We start from the raw sequence: 14,406 nt of genomic DNA on the forward strand, positions 1-14,406 counted from the left end.
GTGTCCAGGCCATGGGCAGCAGAAAGGACAAGCTCAAGGATACCTCCCCTTAGCCTCCCAGCTGGCTCGGAACACCAAGTACAGGAGATTTGGGATTGGAAACCTAGATAAATTGATGTCCACTCGTCCTGCCCCCAGGGCTGGCTAGGGTGGGCTTTCCGGGCCTGACCTGTGGGTGCCTCCCACCTGGAGGCAGGCCTGCCTTGGGTAGTGGCGGCAGTGACTCAGACGTGGACATGAGCGCTTGGCTAATCTTTGGCTCGGGGACCAGGCTGGCCTCCAGCTCTCAGCGGCCAGCAGAGGAATCCTGGCAAGGGAGGGAGGTGGTGCGGAGGGCAAGCCGAGGAGACTGGCAACGGGATGTTAGAGCTGCAAGCGTCCCTGGAGACCAGGCTGTACCTGGCTGTACATCAGGATCATGGTGTGGGCCCCGCTGTGGACCTGTCGCCTCAGGGCTTCTGGGGCCCAGGAATCTGGGGGTTGGAACTGGCAGGTGTTGGCAGCAGCTATTGTACCTGCCTGCCTCCCTCGCAAATGGGCAAGCGAGGCTGCAGGCTGAGTGCTGGGGAGGTTTCACCCAGCCTGTGCCCGCAGCTGGGAACCCGGGCTCTGCCCGCATGCTCCAGCATTGGCCTTGGGAGCTTCTGTCCCCTCTGGCTCGTGCCAGACCCTCAGACACAGCAAGATCTCCCTAGGTAAAGTGGCCCTGCCCCCTCCTCTGGGAGGCCCTCCTCTTTGTCCCCACCTTGGAGGAGTCCCCAGGGCTGTCTCTGACCTTACTAACTGAAACGGAATATTTTGGATCTGAAGGCAGGATCTACTGTCCATCACCATCTAACGTCTTCCTTATTGGTGTCCGTCCTTGTTCTCCAAGGCTGAGAGCGGCGTTTGGGCAGCTGACCCTGCCGGCCCCTGTGTGGTGGGCTGACCAACCACCCTGCTTTGGCTGGGACTGAGGGGTTTCTGGCCTAGACCCAGGGAAGTCTCAGGTGAACCAGGGCAGGTTGGTCAGCCTGGCTGAGTGTCAGCTACGGATCGAATCAGCTGGTCTTTCTGTTTTTCGTGTCCTGGTGAGTGAGAGGAAGGAGTACAGTCCTCCTACCGTGAAAGACCAGGCTTGGAGACAGACAGACAGACAGACAGAAGGATAGACCTCATCCCCACTACCCAGTGTCGGGGGTCTTGAGCAAGTCCCTTCCTTGTCTCTGTGATGGGAGGCAGCTCACACACAGCGCTGCTTCACCCCAGACATTCTGACAGGCAGCCAGGTGTTACCAGGGCTGTCGGCCCTGGGACTTGGAAGAGCATCTGTCCAGGACACCCATCTCCAGGGCTACTCCTCCGCGATCTAACTACATCCCAAGTTGCGGTCTCCCAAATATCTCTTGTTCTTTGAGAACCAGGCAAGCCAGAAGTTGTCAGCCACTCTGCATGTGGCTTGCAGATGACCTGGCTCCCACCTGAAGCGGCCGACTGTCCTGCTTGTTAGTTCCCGAATATTTGTTGAGTGCCCACGAAAACCCACGCAGCGGTCCGAGGCAGAGGGGATACGGCAAACCCGAGAGGCCTGGCCTCTGGCTTCCCGGAGCTCACATTCTAGATGAGGAAACCAGATGAGGCCACAAACAAGTCACGTCAGATCCATGAAGAAAATAAAGGAAGACATGAGGAGCTAGTCTATGGGGTGGAGGCTGCCGGTGTGGCTTTGTGATCAAGGAAGGCTCCAAGGAGCTGGTGACGGGGCTGAGGCCTGGTGGAGCCAGGGAGGCAGCGGGAGGAGTGGAGACCAGCCCAGCCTTCTGCTGTGGAGGAATCTCACGGAGGAGGCCCCAGGCAGGCCCCGGGCACACAGGGCCTGCCGCTAGAAGAGACATTGCTTTCCATCCTGTGCACACTGTGAAACCACCAGAAGCTCCTGAGCAGGAGAGCAGCGTGAGATGTATGTGGCTGCTGTTTGCAGGGACCGTGGGGGCACAGAAGGGCAGGGAGACCATCGAGGGGGCTGCTTCCAGGGCATGGGCAAGTGAGGGTGGCGGCCAGAGTTGGGCGCATTCTGGAGCTGCGCGGCGAGACTCGCCCCAGACCGTTTTAGAAGCGACAGGGAACGGACTGAGGGATGAGGCCTCGGTCTCCTCCTGAGCGCTCTGAGCGGCTGCCCGGAGAGATCTGAGCAAGAAACATGGCTGTGTTCCCGTGGGGTTTGCTTGTTAGGTGTTGAAGAGTAGTGGAGGAGGCAGGCAGGGGGTGGCATCTCAGGAGAGAAGGTGAGAGAGAGATTGAGAGTCATCAGCACATAGATTTAAAGCCAAGGGATTGCCTCGCGGTGAGGGAGGGTGTTGGACAGAGAAGAGGAGGAGACCCAGGACCTGATAGCATTTGGCAGGCAGTGCCAGGAAGGGAGTGCCAGCAGGTGGGAGGAAAACCGGATGTGTGGCACGCTGGCAGCCTCAGTAGGTATTTGAGGACGGAGAGAGTGCTCATGTCTCTGCCTGCCACTTGGCCCTTGTACACCTTGCCCACCGAGGAACCCAGGGCAGTTCATAGTCCCTTGTCGCTGAGGGCTTCCTGGCCACTTGTGCCCCTAGTCCGGAGCTAGCCTCCTGTCACCTGTGGTGTCACGTCTGATGTCCCCTCCCAAGTGCCACAGAGCAGCGCTTGGCCATCTCTAGCCTGGCCCCATCCTCCGTTCCCCTGTGTCTGGTGGCTTGGGCTATGGCCTCAGCTCTCACCGTCCCCTCCTCCGGGGACTTTTCTCTGTTGACGCTTGGGCCCTTGCCTCTTTGTGAACTGCCGATCCTACTCTGTGTTCTCTGTTCCGTATAGTATTTTGGCTTTGTTGGGTGACCTTTCTCCCTCCCTCATTTCCAGTTTAGAACTAATGTCGGTGTCAGAGGTTGACCCACTGTGGTCCCAGCAGACCTGGGTCTGGGTCCCCTGTGTACAGGGGTCACGGCTCATGGCTCCCAGCCCAGCACTCTTGCCCCCTGCCTCTGCCACAGCAGCTCCAGCCATTTGGAACCTGGCCCTCTCTCAGGGGCCTGGGCTTTTGCAGAAGGATCTTCTCCTTCCTTTGTCCCTGAACACACCCACTTGCTCTGGACTGGGCCTCCTTGGGCTCTAGCCTAGGGCAGAGGGTTCTGGGAGCCCAGGTGGCCAACACAAGGAGTCAGGAGACGGCTCCCTCCACCACCCCTCCCACCCTGACTCCCTGGATCCCTCCTAAATGGATTAGGAGCCGGCAGCCGGCTGGGGCGACCTGGAGACCGGGACTGGAGCGCTGTCTGGTGCCTCCTGCTTTGCCCTGATTTGATTTGGACTCCAGCAGCTGGGAGGCTGGCAGCCAGAGGCCTTTCTGGGAATGGCTCAAGGGACTGGCAAGCAGTAGGTAGCTAGCAAAGCCCCTCAGCCAGTCACGTGGTAGAAGCCTCTGGCTATAGCGCTGGGCTACCTCGCGGACCATTAGCATGTTTTATTCGTGGCCTGTCATACTTCTTAGCATCCTTAAACTTCTATAACATTGCAACTCAGGGGAAGCGATACATTTAATAAACATTTAGAAGTGAACCCGATGTACATTTTGGCCAACTGCTGACAGGCCAGTTGTTAAAATCAATATTTATCCACAGCCAAACAGCAGACTTGGGCCAGGACTGAGGGCAGAGCCAAGCTCTGATGTATCCCTAATTCCTTTCGCTGTTTCTGTAACTGAAGTCAGACACTTCTCACCTTGTCTATGTGATGTGCTCGGACATTTGCTCTTCTCTGTCATCGATTTCATAACCCTCTGGAAGGCCCTAGTCCTTGGTTTAGACCACAGTGCCTTGGTCCGTCTTGTATGTCGGGCCCTGAGCTATGCCCTGGGGGTGCAGGAGTGACAGGCAGACTGGTCCCTGCCCTTACAGACCTTAAGGTCCAGGGGCAGCTGCAGTGATAGAAGACACTCTGGGTTTGTCACCCCTTAAGGCACCAGGCCCACCTGTTACCTGCTAGGTGCTGCCACCCAACCCCCGTATCCCTAGTCATGGGCACAGACTTCTTGACTCTGATCTGCTGGAAGTAAGGAAGGCAGGATTCGCAGGCTCCCTCCAAGGCCCGCAGCCCTGGTCTCTGCTCACCCCCCTAAACCGGCTGCCAGGGACCTGTGCGCAGAGCACTGGATGGGGCTGAGCCCAGACAGGGAACCGACTGACCTCTGCCCTCTCCTTTGCTTGGATCGGGGAGGGGGCAGCTGGCTCAAAGGAAGGCTCTGGCCCTGGAGAGTCCTATGGGTGGGCCCCCTGGACCTGTTTCCTGGGGTCCGGAAAGGGAGGGGCTCCCGGGATGGACCAGGAACTGAAGGAGGCTGACCGTTGTATCTAGTGTGTGTTTAGGCCAGGCTGGGTGGTACAGGGGCAGCAGGCCTGTTCCTGCCTGGGGAATTCCTGAGAGGGTCCCCCAGCAAGGGGCAGGATGCAGCTCTGTTTTTTAGGAGCCCTACGACAAAGGGACAAAGTTCTGTGCGGGGGAAACCCTGGTCTCAGATGAAGCAACCTCTGTACCGCTGAGACTGAGCCCTGACAGCCAGGAAGTAGACTGTGGCTCCAAGGCCTGGGGGCAGTGGCCTGGCCTGGGGGAGCATGTGGCTTGAATCAAAGCTGTGGTGGAAGAGCTCAGGGGCACGTGGGAGGCCAGCAAGGGCACCTGACCCAGGTGGGGCAGGAGAGGGTGGGAGGTAGGGTGGGAGGGGTGCCTTCCCAGCGGAGGCAACAATGAGAAGCTGTGTGGGCAGTCAGTATGTGACGAAGGGACGAGGAAAGGCACTCAGGGCAGGAGAAGGGGCCCTGGGACAGCTAGGGAGACATAAGAATGTTGGTACATTTGCAGGGGTCCCCAAACTTTTTACACAGGGGGCCAGTTCACTGTCCCACAGACCGTTGGAGGGCCACCACATACAGCGCTCCTCTCACTGACCACCAGTGAAAGAGGTGCCCCTTCCAGAAGTGCGGTGGGGGCCGGATAAATGGCCTCAGGGGCCGCATGTGGCCCGCGGGCCGTAGTTTGGGGACGCCTGATTTAGGGGATGGTGACACTTCAGATATCTGGAACAAGGGAGTCTGGCAGGAACCTTGAATACAAGGTTGAGTCAACAACTAATATGGGCAGTAGGGAGCCACAGAGGGTGTATGAGCAAGAGAGAGCCCTGGCTAGAGCAGTGTGCATGGGGAAAGGTGATGGTTGGGGGGTGCTGGATAAGACTGGTCATGGTCCTGGGCTCAGCTCCAGGGCTGCAGACGTGGGGCACATGCTCTGGGCACATCTCGCAGTTACCCTGCCCCCTGTGCTCACACCTGTACAGACCGTGTGCGCTCCTCTGCGTGTCTGGGCCTGTCCGGGCTCTAGTTTCATCTTGCACGGAAAACCCTTAGAAGAAAAGTCCCTCTCTTGATTTGTTCCATCTGGGAAGTAGAGACAGCCCCGGGGTCTGGGGCCAGGCCTGTTGGGGTGGGCACCTACCATGTATGCCACGCCCTGTGGCACATGCTCACTTCCACCTACTCCCTCTCTTTATCCAGGTGACCATGGCCTTGCTGGGGAAGCGCTGTGACATCCCCACCAATGGCTGTGGGCCTGACCGCTGGAACTCCACATTCGCCCGCAAAGACGAGATCATCACCAGCCTTGTGTCTGCCTTAGATTCCATGGTGAGTGCGCCTGCCCACCCTGGAGGAGTGGGACTCCCGGCTCTATAACCAGACAGTAGAGCTCGAGTCCCACCTCTGCCACTTAGAGCAGGTTTCATTGACCTGAGCCTCAGTGTCCCCACCTGCAGCCACGGCCTCTGCCTCCATCAGGGGGTGGGAGGCTTGAGTGAGACCAAGTATGTAAAAATCCAGTCCTGGGCTCACCCTGGCTGGATAGCTCAATTGGTTGGAGCAGTGCCTTGATACGCAGAGGTCGTAGGTTCAATCCCTGGTCAGTATAGAAATGTTTACCTAAAACCTACATAATCTTATTGATCAATGTCACCCATCAATTTTAATTTTCTAAGTAAATAAAAATATCCCGCCTGACCTGTGGTGGCGCAGTGGATAAAGCGTCGACCTGGAAATGCTGAGGTCGCCGGTTCGAAACCCTGGGCTTGCCTGGTCAAGGCACATATGGGAGTTGATGCTTCCAGCTCCTCCCCCCCTTCTCTCTTTCTATCTCTCCTCTCTCTCTCTGTCTCTCCCTCTCCTCTCCTTATTAAAAATGCATAAATAAAAAATAAATAAATAAAAAGAAAATTGTAGCAGGAATTCTTTAAAAAAAATAAATAAATAAAATAAAATCCCTGGTCAGGGCATATACAGGAACAGATGAGTGTTTCTATTTCTCTCTCTCTCAAATCAATAAGTTTAAAAAAAAATTTTTTTTTTTAATCCAGTCCTGGGAATAGATGCTGGCTCTGGTCCTTATCCTGTCATCCTCATTCATTACCTCTTGTCATTCAAAGCCCATCCCTGGCATAGTCCCGAGCCTCCCTCCCAGCACCTGGAGGATAATTTGTGGGCCACGATTCATTAGAGAGCTGTAATCCCGATGTTACAGCAGAAGCTGTAACTGCATCTTGGGGCTGGGAGAGAGAAACGGGACTTCATAAATCACTCCTCTGGCACCGTTGCCTCCATACCTAAGCCTGTAGCAGTTTACCCCAAATGAGAAAATAATAATGTCATTTTCCTCTAGCCTTTTCCTGAGGGGACGTTCTGTGGTGATGGAGGATAGGCAGGTGTTTTTTAAAATCTGCATTTTAGCATGATGAAGTTGAAATTCAGAGAGGGCAGGCCTTTACCTGAAATCACACAATATGACCATTTTTTTTTTTTTTTTTTTTTTTTTTTTTGTATTTTTCTGAAGTTGGAAACAGGGAGGCAGTCAGATAGACTCTCGCACGAGCCCAACCGGGATCCACCCTGCACGCCCACCAGGGGGCGATGCTCTGCCCATCTGGGGCGTCGCTCTGTTGCAACCAGAGCCATTCTAGCACCTGAGGCAGAGGCCATGGAGCCATCCTCAGCGCCCAGGCCAACTTTACTCCAATGGAGCCTTGGCTGCTGGAGGGGAAGAGAGAGACAGAGAAGAAGGAGAGGGGGAGGGGTGGAGAAGCAGATGGGCGCTTCTCCTGTGTGCCCTGGCTGGGAATTGAACCCGGGACCCTTGCACGCCAGGCCAACCCTCTACCACTGAGCCAACTGGCCAGGGCCTATGACCGGTTTTTCTTAATTTTTTTTTTCTTTTACTCTTTATTTTTGGAGGAGGCTCTCAGAGGGAAGAGACCTGAGCACAAAAGAGGTCCGCAGAGGGGCCAGAGAAAAGTCCCGAGAGAGGGGCACCCCTGGGGGTCAGACAGGAGGGAGAGAGAGTTGGGAGTCCGCGGAGAAGGGAAAATTAGGAGTGGAGGTTTTAGGTAAGGTTTCTCTGGCCAGAAAAAGACCTGTGCAGTGGAATAGGCAGCACAGAGATTAAGGATGGGTGCGCGAATAATTAGAAGCCGTGAATGTCCTGGTTCTTTCTCAGAGGGGAGGGGAAAGGAACCATCCTTGCGGACTTCTAACTCCTTCCGGGTTTCCAGAAGGTATTTTTCCCCGCCGAGAAGGAAGGAACGGGCCAGAGCCACAAAGTGTGGAATAGCAAATGGCTTTATAGTACAGCGCATCCCACCCAGCAAGGTTCCCTGGCCCCGAAGAAAGAGGGAGGCCAGAGAAGTTGCCCTATGACCGGTTTTTAAAGTGGACTAGGGTGCAAAGTCTCCAGTTCCCCTAGGACAGTGGTCAGCAAACCACGGCTTGTGAGCCACATGCGGCTCTTTGGCCCCTTGAGTGTGGCTCTTCCACAAAATATCACATGCAGGCGCTACCTCGATAAGGAACGTACCTACCTATATAGTTTAAGTTTAAAAAATTTGGCTCTCAAAAGAAATTTCAATGGTTGTACTGTTGATATTTGGCTCTGTTGACTAATGAGTTTGCCGACCACTGCGCTAGGACAGAGGGCCCCCTTCTAGACAGTTTCTACTGTAGGCAGCTCTAGGACAGCTTAGGTGGTGTCTGGGCCAGAAGTGGCAGGCACCCCTGGGGAGCCAGCTGGGTGCAACCGCTCCCCTGTGCAGAGCGGCCTTCATAAGGAGGGGAAGCCTAGGAGCTCGGGCCACTGTCCTGCAGCAGGGTCAGCCTGGTGGTGGTGGAAGTGTAACTGACACAGGCAGTGATGGCCAGCCCCACAGCCACTAGCCACGAATGGCAATTGACATTTAAGTTGTAACTAGTTAAAGTTAAATACAGTAAACATCAGTTGCTCAGTCACAATAGCCTCATTTCAAATGGCCACAGTATTCGACAGTACAGAAATAGAACATTATTGTCATGGCAGAAAGTTCCTTTGGACAGCGCTGGTCTAGAGGGATTTTCAAAGGTTCCTTGGAGCTTGGAGAAGCTGATGATCCTGTAGCTAGCATGGTGACATGAACAAGACAGTCGCCCCACCCCTCTACCCGTTGAGCCCTTAATGGGTTTCCTGAGGGACCTTCATGGGTGGCATGGTGCTTGTTGGAAGTGACTGAACCCGGGCATCCTCCCAGGCTTGGGGCCAGGGTCCTCAGGCAGTCTGCAGGCGCGTGGGGCTAAAGTCCTGCCCATTCCTCACCAGCACCGCCCCAACCCGACCTGTCTCAGACCCTCCTCCAGGCATTCCTCACGGCGCATTCTCGGTGCCTTTGGGTGAGTTCCTTCCCTGCCGTGGCCTCAGCTCCTTCAGCTAAGACATGACCACGCAACCAGAATCTCCTCCAGCTCTGATGGCCGCTCCTTGTTGGAAACCACCACATCTATTTGTCGAGTTTGTTAATAGTCTGTCTATACAGTGTTCCCGCAGGGGAAGGGAGCGGCAAGTTTTTGTTGGAATCTCAGAGAGTAGGAATTGGAGTCCCCCTCAGTAGGGGACCCACGGGGACAGGCCTGCTGCCCTGCAGTGCCCCAGCGTCCTCACCAGAACCACTCCAGGTTGGAGCTGGCACAAAGGCGTGACTACGGCCCAGAAAGGGTGAGAAACATGTCTAGGTCACACAGCAGCAGAACCCTGATTAGAAACCAGACTTCCTTTCAACGAAGCGCTGCCTAACTCATATAAAAACAAGCACCTATCAGGCACTCAAACTACGTGCCAAAAGCTTTACAGGCAGGGTTTTCCTGGTGAGGAGGGTCAGAGGCCTGAGACGTTGGTGGTCTTGGTTCAGGGCCCCCTGTGTTAGGGCTTTCTATGCAGTGGGCTTGCCAACCTCAATACCAGGCTGCAAAAATAACTCTGCCTGGGTACTCGTCTGGGATGCCCCAGTTTAGAAATTCATTTCCACCAACTAGGCCTCCTTGTATCCCCACAACCAAACCCACTGAAATGCTTCAGGCTGGGCTGCTGTCTCCTCTCTACAGATTTGGAAATTGGGGCCCAGTGAGAGGTGGGACTGCCCCGGTCCCACCACAGGAAGTGGCTGAGGTGGGACCGAAGACTAGAACTGTCTGAGCCTTGGCTCTCCTGGGGCTCATCCCACCTTCTCCTCACTCAGGACTCAGAGAGCCCAGGGCAGGGCTGTCCCCGGGGCTTGGGCCAGGCCTGACATAGGAAGCCCTCCTCCCCCAGAGCAAGAAGGACTGGGGAGGAGGGAGAGGCAGGGTCCTTGTGCCCTGGTCCTCCTCTAGCCTTTGTAAACTTGTATTCTCCCCTGACCCTGGCTGAGCTCTGGGTGGGCGATGGTGGGGAACGGTCGTCCATTGATTCCCACTGCAGATTCTAAGACTGTGAATGTTGGGGCAGTGACCTCTCCCTGGAGCTGTAGATAGGAACTCACATTTCACCCCCAGAGCCGGCGTGGAGGTGTGCTGGGACGGGGACTGTCCCCCGGCTCACGCACCCTACTTCCCCCATAGTGCTCAGCGCTCTCCAAGCTGAACGCAGAAGTGGCCTGTGTCGCTGTGCATGATGAGAGCGCCTTCGTGGTGGGCACAGAGAAGGGGCGAATGTTCCTGAACGCACGGAAGGAGCTGCAGTCAGACTTCCTCGGGTTCTGCCGTGAGTACCCTGGGGCTCCGGAGGGCCAGGAGACTGGGTCCCCAGAACAACACCAGGGTGACTCTGTGTTGGGGGACACCCTGGACAGGAATGGGTAGAGCAAGCTTCCTGATGTGGCATTATTGGGGTGACCCTTTCGGTTGATAGAGCCTGGCTGACCCAGGGCCAGCCAGACCCAGCCAACCCCATCTGCTCGCTGACAGAAGGGGACACAGAGACCCAGTGTTGTTGCCCAGTTCCTGTGCGTCCCTAACACAGGGACCGAGCGCACTTGTTCAGCTAATACTTAACAGAGCACCTGCGGTTTATAACACCCTTCATAGTATCAACACGTTTATCCTGATGTCACTCTTCTGAGGTAGGACTGTCATTGTGACAGTAACGTAATCTTGGAGGCACCTCCTGGTGGCTCGTGGGGATGGAGTGACTGAGGACGCGGCCAGCAGCACAGAGGACATGCTCGATAAATGTGAGCAGTCTGTGTTGCTGTGGTGCACAGGGCTGCTGGCCTGGCCGTGTGCTGGGCTTTACTTCCTTTTCCCAGATGAGAAGCTGAGGCTCAGTTAGCATGAGCCACATCCCCAGGGACACAGCCGACGGGGAGTGAGGCCGGGGGCGAGGCTGGGCCTCTGGTTCTGAAACCCATGCTCTTTCTGCTAACCCCTTCAAAGTCAGGGAGGGGCACCCCCAGAGCCCCTGCTGGGGGGTAGGGGGCCTATCACTCAGGACTGTGACAGAGACCACCCTTCAGGACTGTGAGTCGGAAGCCCCGAGGCAGAGGGGTCATCCTGCAGCCTCCAGCTCTTCAATGCTGGTAGCCCAGGTCCTCCCTCTGTTCTCTGTCCTCCCGGCGTTCCTCGTACCCGCCCAGCTGTGCCACGCCGCACTCTGGTTCCCCAGCCCTGATGTCCCTTCTCACCGCTGGCTTTGCCCCTGCTTTTCCCACCTGGAAGGTCCTCATTCTCTCCTGTGCCTGATAGTGTCCTCTCCAGCCTTCAGCCCAGGCCCCGTGTGGGCCCTGCCACCCCTAGAACCTATGCTGTGGTTGTTCCCCACACCACGCCAGCCGCCTGAGCCCTAAGTTTTCACCTATGCCTGGAGCCTCAGCGTGGCAGTAAGCTCGGGGAGGTCACCTTAACCTTTGTGGTGGGTCAGGTCCTATAGGGAGAGGGCCTGGCCCCAGCTCTGGAGGCCAGCGCTCGATCGGGCATTCAAGCCTACAGTTTGGGACTCAGCTCTTGGGTTAAGAGCAGGCCCTGGAGTCAGATGTTGAGGCTCCATCCTGGCCCTGCTCCCTGCTACCTCCTGGGCCTCAACCTCCTCATCTGTGAAAGGGGAAAACAGTGCTACCCTCCTTAGAGGTCAACCGGAGGATTAAACAAATTAATACATGGAAGCACTTAGAACAATACCTGGCACTTAACGTTACACTCGGTAAGCCCCAGCTGCTGTCTTACCAGTATTAGCATGCCATTGCACCCCAGGCCTGGAGCCTAGGGTCAGCCATTTCAGGGAAAGCTGTCCCCCAGCCAGCCTCCCCTTCCCACTCTGCCCGCAGAGCCTGCACGCTCTCCAAGGTAGGGCAGAGGGCTGGGCCAGGGCAGGGTGAGCAGTGGCAGAGTCTGCGGCCCCCAGCTGGCCAGACTGGGAGCCAGACTGGGGCCTGGGGAAGGCGCACCTGGCTCCCCGGAGCCGGGCAGAGCCACTATTTATAGCAGCGGGAGCTCGGCTGGTTTATTTCAAGTGTCACACATCCCTAGAGGAGAGCGGGCTTCAGGGTGGGTGGGGGCCTCTGGGCCCTCCTTCCGTCTCCTCTCTACACTGTTTCAGCACCTTCCCACCCGGGGACCCACCGACACTCCTAAGCCTCCGCACCACCTCACCTAGCAGGAGGCTGCCTCTTTGCTGCCTCTCAGCCTCCTGGTGAGGTTCTCATCATCTCCCCTCTTGGCAGAGCAGAAAACTGGGGCCTCGCTTGTTTAAGACAGAGCATTAATGTCAGCATGGAAAGGGGACAGATGGAACAGACATTTGTTGAACCCCATTTCTGAGCCAGACGAGGTGTTCTCCTGTGAGAGCTCACAGGCTGAGGCCCAGAGAGGAAAGAGACCTGCCTAAGGTTATCCAGAGAGTTAGAGGTGACCAGGATGAGCCCCAGGCCCCATGCTGGGCACAGGGATGAGCCCCAGGCCCCAGGCCCGGCCCTGGCCCTAGGCAGTCGTTGGTTCAAGGTTTGCTCCCTTATTAACTCTTCATTCATTCACTCTTCTGCACTTTGTGTTGGGTACCCCGCTGCTGGGCTCAGCACAGGGCAGGGACTTTCCAGCTCCCTGGGCAGGTGGTAAGACGGGTGCTCACCACAGCCCTGCCGTATGCTCTGTGTCCTATAGGAGGCCCCCCCTGGAAGGAGCCGGAAGCAGAGCACCACAAGAAGGTGCCTCGCGGTGAGGTCGGTGGCCGGAGCATCCCGCGGTCTACCCTGGAGCATGGCTCAGATGTGTACCTTCTGCGGAAGATGGTAGAGGAGGTGTTTGATGTTCTTTATAGTAAGATCCTTCCTCATTCCATTTGGGGGCCCCAGGTGGGTGGGATTCCCCAGTCCCCACCCAGATGAGGAGGCTCCCTTCCGCCTCACTGTGGCCCCAGAGCAACACTTCAAGGCTTGGAGCACAGCCCCAGCTGTCTTCCCTGCATCCCTGGACATGGATATTTCACTCCCGCCCCCGTCTGCTGAACCACTATCCCTCTGCCCCTGTCCTGGTCCTGCTCACTGCCACCTCTCACCAGGAAATGGCCCCAGGCCTCCTCACCTCCCTGCTGCCCTCACCCACCTGTGACCAAGGGCATCTCCCAAAGCACAGTCTGACCATGCTCCCGCCACTGCCTTCGGGGGCGCCCTGTCACCCTCAGTGTGGCTTAGCGCCGACCACAGCCCTTCCCCACCCCCAGCTGGGCTGACCCCCCTCACAGAACCGCTTCCTCCTCTTCAGCACACTCTGGCTTCTTTCCATAACCTCTCCACCTCTGTGCCACCGTGCCTTCTGGGACTGCCTTCTCTGTGCGGTGGACACCGTGTTACTCTCTGAGGCTCAGCTCCGGGAAGCCTCCCCCCCCCACACACACTGATCAGGGCCTTCTCTGAGTACCCACTGTGCCCTCTCCCCTCACTAGTCCAGTTTCTTCAGCTGGGTCAGGGACTGTGCCTGCTCTTTCTGTTGTCCCCAGCCTGCAGGCCAGAGCCCAGCAGCAGCAGGTGTTCAGAGGGCATGTGCTGAATGACCGAGTGCAGTCTAACTGGTCCGGAAATCCTTCCTTCAGGGGTGGGGAGAGACAGCCTGGCCGTTCTTGGAGAGTCTCAGGCTGCAGTCTCAGGGCCCAGCGGTAGCCTTACTACTCCATCGGTGACCTGGAGCAAGTCCCTAAGGGTCCCACCTCATTTATCTCTGACTTACTTGCTTTACTCTGTTCCCCCGTCAGTTTCTGATTCTGTGGCACAAAGGTCTGTGAGGAAACTCCTATTGTCCAGATGTCAGGACAAGGAGGCCGAGGGGGAATGGGGGCCCTGGGTGAGCACCCTGGCCACCTTGGACAAGAGGAGTTGTCACTTGTGGTTGGTCCTGCCACTGCAGACACTTTTGCTAGCTGCAGGGTTTGTGCCCAGAGCCCCCTACACCCCCGCCCGCTCTTCCCTGGCCATCTTCTCCACCTGGGACAGAATCAGAGGTGGCAGTGTGTTGAGGGGCATCTTTCTGGCTCTGGGTGGGGGCAGTAGCATGGGGTCAACAACAGATATTTCTGAGCCCAGGCTTCTCGGCCCTACGACCCCCTGGGTCCCCAGCCAGTCTCCCCTCTACTCGCCCCTTCCCTCATCCTGACCATCTTCACAGTCTGTCTCCCCTCTCTTTTTCTCTGAATCGTCTCTCTGTTTTTTCTCTACTTCCTGTCTTCCTTATCTTCTCTCCTTCTCTCCCATTCTCCTCTGGCTTTTTTCTTGCAGTCTCTCTCTCTCTCCTGCCCTCTTTTCTCTCTCTCACTCTTCTCCCCTCCTCACCTCCGGGCCACCTCCCCAGGCCTGCTTTCCCCTGCAGATCCCCGGAGTGAGCGGAGATGAGAAAGGCAAAAGGAAGCAGGGACCTCCTCCCTGGGTAGCCCTGGCCCTCAAACATGGAGCCTCATCCACAGCCCCGACCCACCAGCCTGTGGGGGTCATTCTGTGTGAAGTTTGCATTTAGGGAGCTGATGGGGTTCTGTTTCCTGGGATCCCAGCACCAAGGGGAGTCACTCTCCATGGACCCAGCTGTGGGGAAAGCTTGGCCCCCACTGCCT

General features: G+C 56.8%; 1 protein-coding gene across 4 annotated transcripts in view; it reads left to right on the forward strand.

Moving 5' to 3' along the window:
- GTF2IRD1 (GTF2I repeat domain containing 1) overlaps window positions 1-14,406 on the forward strand; it is a 121,377-nt gene that overhangs the window by 31,426 nt on the left and 75,545 nt on the right. For all 4 annotated transcript variants that reach the window (XM_066382424.1, XM_066382423.1, XM_066382426.1 and 1 more), the window contains exons 2-4: window positions 5,553-5,681; window positions 9,939-10,080; window positions 12,471-12,626. In XM_066382424.1, coding sequence (XP_066238521.1) covers window positions 5,559-5,681; window positions 9,939-10,080; window positions 12,471-12,626 — 421 coding nt within the window. In that variant the 5' untranslated portion in view covers window positions 5,553-5,558. The remainder of the gene's footprint in view (window positions 1-5,552; window positions 5,682-9,938; window positions 10,081-12,470; window positions 12,627-14,406) is intronic.

Source organism: Saccopteryx leptura, chromosome 4 (assembly GCF_036850995.1).
Source record: "Saccopteryx leptura isolate mSacLep1 chromosome 4, mSacLep1_pri_phased_curated, whole genome shotgun sequence".
NCBI lineage: Eukaryota > Metazoa > Chordata > Mammalia > Chiroptera > Emballonuridae > Saccopteryx > Saccopteryx leptura.